The sequence below is a fragment of the Rhea americana genome, unplaced genomic scaffold (genome assembly GCF_003343005.1).
Source record: "Rhea americana isolate MKP2758 unplaced genomic scaffold, rheAme1 scaffold_9, whole genome shotgun sequence".
Taxonomy (NCBI): domain Eukaryota; kingdom Metazoa; phylum Chordata; class Aves; order Rheiformes; family Rheidae; genus Rhea; species Rhea americana.
In genome coordinates, this window is record NW_028187088.1 from 2851680 (window position 1) to 2864802 (window position 13123).

Below are 13123 nucleotides of genomic sequence, written 5' to 3' on the forward strand. Positions count from 1 at the left end.
AAATGTCAACTTTCTAAATGACGGAAAATAACATTTTAACTGAGGAGTCATATTGAAATAAAGAGTATACCGTAGAGTAACTTCAAGAAAGTAGTACAGCAGAATCTAGGATTACAGGGATAAAAAAAACAGTGCAGAATAGACATGATGAGCTGTTTCTGAGACCTGAATGATTACTACTTATGGTTTTATTAAAAAAAGAAAAAAAAAAAGTACCTCATTGTTACAATATAATGGAAAGTTTGGGGTAAGACCTGCACAACTGCTCATTAAAGATCTTTCACTGTGCTGCTTTACTTTCCTGGGATATAATATAACCCACCAGCCCAAATGCTAGAGAATTTAGTAACTCTATTATTGACAGTGCAAACCACTAACATTCTTCATGTATGTACTCCTGGTTATTGTATCTAGTGAATCCACTAGTGTGGGTAATAATTCTTTCCCAGACTGTCCAATTAAAATGATTTAGATAAAAACAAACTGGTTTTAATTTTTCTGATTGCCTGAGAATAAGACCTTACAGTACTAGTTTTATGATAGATTTGTAAGATTTTTTTTTATTATTATTATTATTTAACTGAAGACTCTTTCCCCCCGGTCAGTTTTAACAGAAAAAAGGATTGGGTTTCAATTGCCTGATGAGTTCTTTCTCTGTGAGCCAGTCTATAACAATTCACACAAAAAAACTGCCAAGACACCAACTATAACTTTTTTGAGTAATGTCACTTTATTAAGGGACTTAAGAATCACATTCTGTAGTAGTCTTGGAACAATGCAAATGGTGAACAAAAGACAAAAATAGATGTAATTGGTTCTGAAGAGCATGAACATCTGTAGAGAATGTGTTGCATTATTCCTAAGGACTCTACTTTTGAAAAAAAGCACACGTTCTGTATATACAAGTGTCAGTGCAATAGCCAATAAAGCAATCAATCARAAATATAAAAATACCCTAGATACAAACTTAAAATAGATGTTTGAAAGCTGACAGTATCAGCATTCTTTTATTTCCATACCTCAGGAGCATGACCACTGGGATGAGCTATTCTGATGAGGTAAGAGACAATAGATGCTCTGTGGTAACACAAAGCAATACATTTTTTTTTCCATAAGAAACAAAAGATAGAGCACCCAATGAAATTTCAAATCTTTTCTGCAAGTGTCTACAGGAAGCGAAACTACAGTCTATGCATGTTGCCACATTCCTGTAATTCATTGCTGTCTTTGCCAACAATTACACCAGCAAAAATTTCACAATTCCTCCTCACTCTCCCAGCCTCAGTACAAACTGCACCTGCTTTGCAGGTATAGCCAAACCAGCAACTCCTATTAACACAGACACATTCTATAAATGTCCAAAAATCACTTAGTCATTCTTTCCTCAACTGATTACAAATCTCTTCTTGACAGCAAGGACAAGAGATTGCAAAGCCTGACAGCTCAGCAGCTCTCTGTTTAAGGGTTAAGGAGAGAACAGGCTGCGTTGTATTTGCTTTGCTTTTGCCCCAGGTACTTCAGTGGTGCCACTGAACTTAAAGCTTAGCTGGCTGAGCTATAGAGTCAAGCTCCTTGGGCTCATTCAGTTTTGGATTGGCAGATGGGTTAATCTGGGGCTACTGTTCCAACAGAGAGGGAAGGCTGTTTGGCCAACCTGTCAGCCTCCTATTTCTTGACTTTTCAAAGAAAAGCAAAAAAAATGTACTTTATGTCTCTGCATGGCAAAGCACCCCAGGAAGAAACGAGAGCAGAGCTGGAAGTGCCACAACAGTAAGAGGAACAAAACCTCCTACTTTATAGGGGTAGAGTAATAAAGAGTTAATTTCAAACTGCATGTCAAACCCAGGCACTCCTCTATGGAAAAGCACAACGAATTATGTGGTCTCCAGTACCTTCAGATTAACTTTAACAGAATATGATTTATATAATGGAGAAAAAAAAAAGAAGAAGAAAAAAAAGCACAACAGGAACCGGCACTCCTCCTCTTTGGAAACTTTCCTTACCACTTATGGCACACACATGCACTGAAGCACACAGCAGTTGCTTAAATCTTTGAAAGATTTCTTATCTTTATATCCCGAATTCAAAAGCTTTCCCTTAAATCTTTTCATTTTTCATCATTCTTTTCTAAACTTCTTTGGAAAATTCAGATAGCTGTGTGAGATGGAAAAGTGGAGCTAGTAACATCTGTAGCACGATGACACTTGACAAATTACTTCAGGTTTTCCTTTGGTTCCTGGAAGATGCTTTGCAGATGTCAAAGCCTCAAGGAATCATCATACTTCTCTCCTTAACCCTACTAAATGCGGCATTCAACATTTGCAAATATTGAAATACTTCTCACCACACCCCAGTGAGACGGGCTATTACTGCTCATGTAAAAGGCAGGCAATGGAGGCACAGAATGACTAAGTGATTAATCCAATGACACAATACAAGTCTGGGAGAGCCAGGAGCTGAACCTGTATTTCTTGCGTTTCAGTTTCAAGTTGTCTTTGTGTTCTGTGTTGCAGCCCTGTTCTCTGCCGTAGAGGAAGACTGGAATCTCTTAAAAGTCTGTCTCTGCTACGCTGGTTGACAGGTGATGTCGCCAGTGAGAGAAGAACTGTTGCATTCCCCGCACTGAGAGGTGGAACACAGGTATGACAGCTGTTGGCTGGCAAAAATACTAACCATACAAGTCCTTAAGAACATCAACATTTATTTAATATGATATAAAAGAAATGAGATATGAACATTTGCATTTGAACAATAATAAGTAGCTTCTTATACTTACATCAGATGTGCTCATTGTATAATATATACACAATGAACATAATTACATTTGTACACAAACTAAGTACTGGATTGAAAAGCTGCTTATTGCTGTACACACCCCAACCCAACAAAGGAAAAGCCCAGTACCTCAAAATACCTACACTCCATTTTATTTAAGAAAAAAAAAAGCACTAACATTAATGTATATGTTGACAGAAGTGTGGCAGTAACTGCTGACATTGCAACCTGACCAAGAAATAATTACAGCAGAAACAGGACATATTTTACTAAGCAATAATAAAAATGGCACATTTTAAATATATCTATATGTATATATATATATTTATATATATAAAAACTTTTACAAATAAATGTTGAAACAATGCATTGTAGTGTTAAAAAGTGTGAAACAAGGTTTAGTGGTGATATGTAAAATTAACTGATTTATTATGCATCTAAAAGAAGCAAAAGCAAATTTATATGATCCATAATTAAAAGAACACTAAATTCAGGAAAATATCAAATAAAATTCTGACTGTAGGCTGCACATTAAATAGAACCTTTATTTTATGTGCACAGAAATCATAGCAGCAAGCTGGTATCAGGAGAACAATCTGAAGGTTGTTGAGTGTACATATGGGCCATTTAAAGCTCTCTTGGAATAAACATTTTCCAGGAAGTGATAAAATGATGCTTTGTGGCCAAAAGCATCAGAACTATGAATTTCATAGATTTAAAATATACTGTACAATATCTTCTCACATTTCCATAGGTCAGGTCCATACATCTCAGGCATGAATTGTTTCAACAGAAGCCGTTAGTGCTGAAAGACAGACATAGATTAAGTTACTCTATTTTAGCAACAACAGAATATTGTATAAAGTAACTCCTGGGATTACACACAGCAAAGAATTTCTGACCTCACCCCAGCAATAGTTATCAACAATGTAGAACATAATAAATCATAGATTATCTTAGAAATAAGTTGTTTCCAAAATAATTTTCCTGATGAATAATACAGCTGTCAAAATACTTGACAGCAAGAATCAAGTCAACCCTTTTTTTTTTCCATTTTACCTATTTTTGTATGAAAAAGTTTACTCTGAGAGTTTTATCCTGCTGCACATTGCCAAATCCAAGTGTTCTTCCTAAAAATTCAGTAATAGTAAGGGCCCTAATTGCTTTTACAAATGACAGGCAAGGTTTGAAAAYGGATGTTTCATTTGCTATACTGTAATGGGAGTGTAGCTGTAAGGCGTTCTGCAGTAGTACTCCACCCAGAGCTAGCTGCATTTTCATAATTGCTGAAAGGACTTCTATAAATAGCTTTAACAGTTCATTAGTAAAAATGTTTCTGAGCTTTGGATCCAGATGCTGTATAAAGTTTCATTATCGCTCCATTATTCCATGCAAATGCATTGCTTAAAATGTAACAATGTCAGTAGTACACAACCAGATTTGTGTGTGCAATGTAAAAGCTGYGACAAAGAAAGTAGCTTTGTGTTAATGGGTTTTTTCTTAGTCTTAGAATACCCTGTACCACCAATTTCCTATGCCAAATTCTCCTGGCATTGTGCCAGCAGTATCATTTTACTAATTGACCGTAAAAGCTAAATATAGGTATTACCTCATTATTCTCTGAAATCTACCATACATTTTCCAGATGCCTCCTGAAAAATTGGGTCTAGTAAGAACGGGACTGATCCYAGAGCTCTGAAGTTCCCTCCACTGTACAGGATTTCTTGCCCCTGAGAGAGACAAAGTGCTTGCAAACAAGAAGACATACCCTCCAGCAAGGCACTGGAGTTACTGGGATGACGACCCCAGAAAGCAGGGGCAGGAAAACCTGTGGGCAAGCAGATTATGTTCGTGCATCTCCTATGTATACTAGGCCCAGCTCAGGGCATCAATTTGTTTTGGAGCTCCAGGAAAACAACTAACAAAGACATCGAGTGCAATTAGGAAGTTTGCAATGCATGTGCACATAAGCTGAACAGTTTTTCCAGCTCTCTTCAAATACAAAGCAGCCAAAAGGGGTATAATTTACTTTCTGCAATTCTTGCTCCAATACAGCAAGGTGTGTGCAAGTATAGCRTAAGTTTTACAAATACCAGCCCAAGGACGTGTTATTTTGTCATTAGCAATGACACTGTTTATAGAAACACACTTAAACGTTTTAGTTACAGTGCTATAGGTGAAGATGCATAACACTGTGGGATGCCAAAGATTAGGCATTAAATTACAGAGCAGATCACTACACCAGCTCTTCACCTTTGCTAATCTCAGATGTAGCATAAATACATAAAAAATGRATTTGTCAATCTGATCACGAGCTGATGGCAAAAGCTGAGAACAACTTGATGCAATTGGTAAAGAGTTTCTTTTGAAACTATGAATTGCTCCCCTTCAAGACAGGCATGCTGTGCCTGCAGAGAGAAACCAGTAATGCAGTTTCAGAGCACTGATCTGAAACTGAGTGACTAGGTAATGTTTGTCCTCGTTAAAAGTAAGAGGCATGATAAATGTGTTTATATAGTGAAATTAAAAAGCATTAACACAAATCAGTATTTCCATAAAAACTGAGTAGTCCCACTAATCAGTTTTAAATACTTCCATAATAGCACTTCTTGAGTAAAAGCCTAAGAGTCCAAACGGAATCTAATCATGACAGACAAGTCTCAGGAAGCGAGCAGCACAGGTGCCAGTATTGAATGCAACTTTTTATGGAAAAGGACAAAAAGATGAAGATAACCGTGATTTTGTTAAGGAATAAAAATAGTTTCTTACCTACAAGAAAGGTATCTATGATATATAGTAAGCATAATTTTGCCAAGATTAAAGCTTGGCAATATAGTTTGGGACAATAAATGGGAAAGCGCATTTTAGACTTCCCCATGCTAAATCACTGAAAATATGATTTAGGAAAAATTTAAGACAAGAAGTTAGATAACATTTAACATTATTATTGTTATAAAGCTCATTCTTTTAGTAGAAAGCTTATTTCAACAGGTGCCCCCAACAACAAAAAAATGTTGATTGATTTAAATGGTGGTAAACTGCCAAAGAATTCAGATTTGTATCCTATTAGTTTCTTTAAACACCTGTATAAATAAATATGCTTACTTATATTTCTATTTCCATTCATCAGGTAAGTAACACTACAGGTTAGAATATGTAAATCTAGCCAAACTCATGCTTTCTAATTTGATTCCTGGAAGAAATCATCTAGTACGGAAAGGCAAGAGAAGCTGTGTAGGGCTATCTCTACATAGAAAGAGGGCTTCATTCCATGCCCTCCTCTGCATCACTAAGAGCTCTAGCTCCCCTGGCCCATTACCCTGACTGAAACATTAGGGTTTGTTTGCACCTGAGCACTGATGCTCCTACCTTAACTGCATTATCTGCTCTGTAACAGCTCAAGTCTCTCATACACTTAAGCAAAGTGCTATTATTCTGCCATTTGAGGAGAATGTGCTTGATAAGTCAATTAGCCTTTTCTTTGTATTTGAATACAGAATACACAACTTGCAAGCAGAACAATACATTTGTTTTATTTTATTTTCCGGTTAGTTTGYATTCAACATTGTAGATATCTTTGTCTTGCATAATATTGTCTACATATGTTTCTCAGAAAGGTAACTAGAATACATACACTGAAAAATAATAGGAATACGTCAAGAGGGGAAGGAAAAAAGACGTACTTCTCTGTAACTATACACACATGAAATGTGATCCTTCTGTGAGCTGTGGTTGTGTAGATGAAGCTGGTGACAATGACGATTCTGGTGAAGAAGGCAAACTTTTCACTGAGAGGCATACAGCAAGACAAATAAGAATAGAAGTTACAGAAGGCAAAGGTTACCTTGAAACCATGATTCCAAGMCRTAATAATATAAGCTTGAAAATCATCATTTCAAACCATAAGAAATATAGGCAGAATCAAATGAAAGTTCCATAAGTAAAGACTTAAAATATGATCTTTTTTAAAAAACACAGCACAATGAGCACAATGCAGAAAAGAATGTAAGCTCTTCTCAAGAAAGATCGTTACACAGACCTAGAAGTGACTAGTAGAACATCTAAGGAACAAAACCAGGACATATGAAAGCTAACATGTTATTTACAAAGAAAGGAATCATTTTCACAGAATATGTAAAATATAATTTTTCAGGATACTTTTAGATCCACCTTTATACCCTGAACTCAGATTAACCAAGCATTTCTTATCCTGCTTGATATTATAAAATGTATTTACAAAGTTCTGGTTTGGACTATAAAGTCACAGAAAGGATTGCTGACTGCACTACAAAGGTACAGGTCACGTTTTAAATCCATAGATTTCAATATTTGGCTTACTCAGTCATTCCCCTCATCAAATATTCTAAYAACACATTAAATTGTCTTCTTACTTCTTCCTCTCCCACAGGCTCTTTCTTTTTTSTCTTTGCAAAAACAATTGTTTTACTCCAGCTTTTGCTTCTTGCAAGCTGCACCACCAGTTGTGTTATCTACCAATCAGCTAGTGTTTTCTGTTTCTACACATTTTCTTATTCCTGAAAAAATGACCTAACAGTGGTCTTTTATTTGCTAGTTCATGATATACTGGATATACTGGAAACTCCTAAGGAGTCTTCAATCTTGGTGGTTTCAAAGGCAACCCATTAGCAAGAAAGTAAGTGTAAACAGTGTATAAATACCCAGGATTAAGAAGTTGTTCTACATGATGAACATAGAAGAATTTGCTCCAACCAAAACCTACAGTCTGACTCAGTTTCTGGCAATAGTTTCATCCCTGAATTAAATGTGGATACAAGATCTACATAAAACCTCAAAAAAATGAAATTTCTGTAGTTATCCACTGGGTAACTATTTTTTGCTTTATGTTTTATCCAAGTACACATCTGATGTCTAGACTATGCCAGCACTTTTCAATTTCCAAGGATTTCAGAGCATCAAAAGACATCACCAAAATTAAACAAAATTTTACATATGTAATGTATAGGTTGTGCTTCAAACCTTTTTCCATACCTGCTGTTGTCTGACTTCCTTTTGAAGACTGTGCTGCTAATTCAAATGAAGAAATAATCCCTTCTTGTTCTTGAATGCTGACTATTTCACTTTCTTCTGAACGGGTTTTAGGTTTGTGGTTTGTAACTGTGGTCACATTCTGCAAGCTGATTTAAAAAAGTACAGCTTTTAAAACTCACTCTAACTTAATTTCAGGTGTTAACCACTAAGTATAGGAGTTGCAATTTAGGTTTCTTCTGTTAATAGAAAAACCTTGCAACTTAGAAGTTGGTGTAATGCAAGTCAAATACGTATTTTGAAACCCTTCTACCTGGTAAAGCTCTTCAAAGAAGAACTAAGTACTGTTAACTGAACTCCTTTCCTTCACATATTCTTACAGTTTCCTGCTACAGAATACCTATCTCACTGCAGTGTGAGAAAAAGTGAGAAAGTTATGGTCAAATGTAGGAACTCAGGATTTATAATGCAACTGTAGGATCTGTGCATTTATAAAGTTATGAATCATTAAAAAAGGAATATCTGAGATACAACATTCCTCTAATTTTGGTATCTTAGGAAACAGTGAAGTTAAAGCATGAGGTGTAAATAAGTCATTTAGTCTGCTCTTAAATAATTTCATAATAAAATGATACCAAAGTTTGAGCTAATATAACTAAATACCTTTTGTAATCCAAAGTGAGGATTATGAACACATTCTGCCTATAACCGGGGCAACACTTGAAAATAAACATTGCCTCTCCCACCTACGCATCACCTCTTACTGAACCCTTACAGTGCTTAAGTTTCTCACTGAATTTTTTCTGTAAGTAAATCCCTCAAACATATAAAGATACTTTATAAGTATTTACAATGGCATTTCATTAGTTGCTTGGTACTTCCAACTAATAAATACAATGTGCAAGTTTAAAATAGCCCCTTCGCATCTTGTTTTATTTTTACCTTATATCACCGTCATGTGTGTCTTCCAATTTATTTTTCTTTTCCTTCTCTGCTTTCTCTTCATTATTCACTTCTTTTGAGTCAGCTACAACATGTGCATCCGATAAAAGATCATCAGTTTTTGTCAGCTATAAAAAAATTGAAATCATGAAACAAAAAGCTATAATACATACTAAGTGGTAGATAAGAAACACGGTATAAGGAAACAGTTTTATTAATGGACAAATTTTGCCATCATGTAAACTTAGTAACTCAGAATTACATAACTTCAGAAATTTTTATCAATACCATTCAAGTTGATAGTGTTATCCTGAAACATATACCAGAGTCAATGAGCAGGACCTGGCCTAATAGCTTCCAGAATTTATCTGAACTCTTCAGATTGCAGTCTGTGAATTTTCTCTTACTATCCCTCTCCTAACAATGTCAACAGCAATTCCAGCTGCTGGAACACATTACTGATGAGCCTGAATGCTGCTCTTAACTGTCTGATTAGATGCAACCGATGGCAGCATATCACCTAATACTCCTTTAAAAGACTTGACTACATAACATAAAGCAACAGGCTCTCAGTARAAAGTGCTTTTAAAATCATGAGGAATAAAAAATGTTAATTATCTAATTTTATAGCATTATCCATCAGAAACACGCTTTAAAAAGTTAAAATAAAAACAGGAAAGCAAAAGGAAAAATTAAGGAGTAAAAAGAAGTAAAACAAAGGGAGATTAATTCTACACAACAAAATTTAAAAACATTTAATTTCAAGAAGGTATGATTATGTGGGAAAAGCTCCAGTAAGCTCTGCTCCTCACAGCCATCCTGCTTTTACTAAGTATTCAGGGCATTTCAGTACCAGACACACCAAGGTAACACTGCCAAGTGAGTCAGACTATTTTGAGACAGGAATCAATCTGATGACCAAAGAGCACAAACTGCAGTTACTGCCTAGCTTCATGCACAAGTTACTGTGCCAACTTTATTCTGCTTCTTTTAAACAATGTGATGCACTGATGCTAACCACAAAAAGAAGTYAGGTGTAAGAAACGACTGTTAAAAATATCAGGATATTTTATATAAAGAACAGATAGGAGATTATTAGTTAAAGCTGCATCAATATTGGCTTGGTTTTCAAAGAAGCCACTCTCAAAGATCATTCTGTCACTTTCTCATCAATTAAGACACGAAGAGCTAATGTTAAGTAGAACGAAATTTAAGACGACTAGGTACACAACTAAAAATCAATTTCTCAGCAAGAAACACATCTGATACAATTTTGCACTATATATATTGCACAATATTGATAAAAGTTTTGCAGTATAAATATTCTGTAGAACATGTTACATACAAGAAGATATCTTAATCTTCCAAGCAAAATTAATTGGCTCTAATTTTGTTATCTTACAAAACAGTGAAGTTGAAGCATGATATATAAATAAGGTATTTTTTCTGCTCTTAGACATATTGTTTTCTTAAATATCAGCAARATACTCAGCTGTGATTAAAAAATTCTACTGTAAGATGGACTCATGAATCCTTYAATTAAGCACAGTTTAATACCTCTTCAGTAAAATCTGAATTATGTTCTTGTGCTCCATCATCTTTTAGTTGTGCTATTTCTTCTCCAGGACTTTCATTATTTTGTTTCAAATTATCTTTAATGGTACTCTCTGTGTTACTAGGTACACTGTCATCCTTTTTTCGACTCTGCAGAACAAAATTGATATATAGACACTTACTAYTAAAAAAGTTATTACAGTCTCAGTTATGGCTGAGTCTTGCACTGTCCTCTCTGAATACGGTAATAAATTACTTAAGAAACCTTAAGCATTATCTTAAATTTTCTAAATGATATTCCACTGCAATACATACCACAACCCAATAAGCAAAATTAAGAACTCACYTTTGAGTTCCCTATTTTTTTGTACATTTCAGAACTGCCCAATGTACTACAACAGTGACATAAAGTAATATATACCTTAGAGAACACTTGCAGTAATGTCTGCAAGTGGTTGTCTAACCTATTTCTTCTGTGTAAGATTATTACACTTTCCTCAAAAAAGTTCCAGCATTTTTACTTATTGCTTTTYCTTGCCTTCTGTAATTCCATTTATACTTAGCTCAGTTACACACAGGTTTAGTTGTTTTCTTATTTAAATTCATAAACACTGATTAAAAAAAAAAAAAAAAAAAACTTTTTCCTGATTAAAAATGGTTGATAAAAATCTACTTCTACAGTGCAAAATTTACAGCACGCTTGCATACATTATCTCYAATAATCCTTTAGTATTTTGATAATACTAAAGGGTATTAGTATTCTTTAGAAAGGATACTGATTTATTTTATATAACTAAAAGATACAAGTATCTTATTAGTATCTGTATTTATAAAGGATACTAATATCTCCTTTATATAATAAAGGATGTTTATAAAAACCTTTCTTCTCTGATTTTTAACAAAAMTCCAACTGAAAAGACTTGCAGCAGTTAATACTATTGCATGTTTTTTTTGTGTGTGAAGCCAGTGGAAGCATAGAAACCATGCTTTTAATATAAGAGTGTAATGTCTTATTTTGGGGCCCTTTACCAAAAAGCATTCTGAAAGAATAAGAAATTGCCACAGAGAAAGTGATTTTGTAACATGGACTACTAGGCTAAAAATCTAACTTGCACACATTTTCACTTACTCTGTAAATTTCTCGTTTCATTCACACAGCACTGATTTCACCCAAAAGCCTGAAGTTTATGCTGACATGAAGAAAATTCTTTTGAATTCTGCGTGGCAAGTGGTGCTGCCACGCAAGATTTAGGGTTTTTACCAATTTCCCACTCTGCTTCCAGGGTAAGCAGAGGACCTGCTAACCAGGTATGACAAATCCACAACTGTTAGTTTCCTCACCTTGAAGTACGATAGCTAAGAGAAGTGGTGAAGCTCAAACACCTGTGCAAAGAGTACARAAAGAAAAACTTATGCAAAGCTTTGCTTTGCATTTCCTTCTTGTGAGAAAGGCCATGTTATCTACAAAAACATTTGAAGCAGCCACCCTGCATTCATGACATCTTCTCAAATACAGATACTGTAATGCAAAGGCAAAACTTGAATTCAGGATCTTCAGGACTACCCAACCTTGCTGAAAGAAAGTAACTTTTGTATAGTTCTGAAGACAGTTAGCATGCTAGTTTTAGATTATTAAAAATCTTAAAACTTATTTCCAAGTAAGTGACCTRTTAACAGTGCAATGCATTTAACTTGGTTTTGGAGAATCAGATGTCAAAACACACAGGGAACAGGAAAGGAGGTATTCCTATGTTACTCTAAAAATATCAACAGCAGGATCTATGAGACACAAAGTATGTCAGAAGATAAAATGATTATTAAGTTCTTGAAAAAGCGAACACGATTCATTTTTTAACTTAGCTGTCACAAAATAGCAGGTTGTGTCTGTAACATGCATTAAGTTGAATATATTTTATGTTTTTGTCTTTTTTGTTTTGTTTTTAAAAGATGTATTTGGGTCAGTATTTCCTGGATAATAACGACTAATTATTTACTCCACTTTTTTTTTTTCTCTCTCTCTCTCTCTACTCTCTCACATTTAACAAATACACTGCTTTGCCTTAATTGTTTGTGTGAAAAAGAAAGTGAGGATTCTATTTTTATGAATTTATGGGCTCAAAAAACACATCTAAAGAGCACATCATTTAAAGAGCGATGATGTTAAAATATACACTTACCTACAAATGTTTTATAAACAATTTTTACAGATGCTTGCATATATTACATGACAGACAATCTTCATGATTTATACATCAAATGATTCATGATTCTCCCTGATGCGGTATTTAGTAACAAAGCTTGTTCATTAAATTTGACAAAAAAAAGTAACTTAAAAAACATCACAATGCATAATCAAATAAATATAATTTTAACAAATTACTTTTTTTAAAAAAAGGTGAATTTCACTATCATTAGGTATAAATATGAAGATTACCATCTCCCTTTCTCTTTTGCTTGGTAGAGAATTGTGACCGCTCTTCTACATGAAGAGTTTCAAATAGGCAGACATAATACCATGCAACTTTGAAATAAAAATAATTTCATAAAACCTTTTTTAGCTGAATACATTAAAGAGTTTTTTTTTTAAAAAAAAATTGGGACTCACCTGTATCAACTTAAAAGGATTATCTCTGACAAAAGGCAGGCTCTGTGATGGAGACTGCTCTGAAACACCAATAATATTTAGTCCTTTTCTCTTCTCTCTTAGGCAAGCTTGTTGGTGCCTTTTTATTCTTTCCATCTGTTCCTCCACAGTCATTCGAGGCCGAGCACTTTCTGCAAGACACAACTGCTCCACTGCACTTCTTGGTCTTTCCTTAAATGGAAGGATATTTAAAAAAAAAAA

At 34.6% G+C, this 13123-nt stretch overlaps 1 protein-coding gene across 13 annotated transcripts in view; it reads right to left on the bottom strand.

The window, feature by feature from the left end:
* Positions 1-709: 709 nt before the first annotated feature.
* Positions 710-13123, bottom strand: part of PLEKHA5 (pleckstrin homology domain containing A5) — a 172855-nt gene continuing 160441 nt past the window's right edge. For 11 of the 13 annotated variants that reach the window (XM_085324065.1, XM_085324064.1, XM_085324058.1 and 8 more), the window contains 6 exons: positions 12884-13093; positions 10282-10428; positions 8725-8852; positions 7786-7931; positions 6459-6563; positions 710-3580 (listed from right to left, as the gene is read on the bottom strand). In XM_085324065.1, the coding sequence (XP_085180191.1) occupies positions 6469-6563; positions 7786-7931; positions 8725-8852; positions 10282-10428; positions 12884-13093 (726 nt within the window). In that variant the 3' untranslated portion in view covers positions 710-3580; positions 6459-6468. The remainder of the gene's footprint in view (positions 3581-6458; positions 6564-7785; positions 7932-8724; positions 8853-10281; positions 10429-12883; positions 13094-13123) is intronic. The other 2 variants (XM_085324054.1, XM_085324055.1) reach the window with 2 other exon arrangements.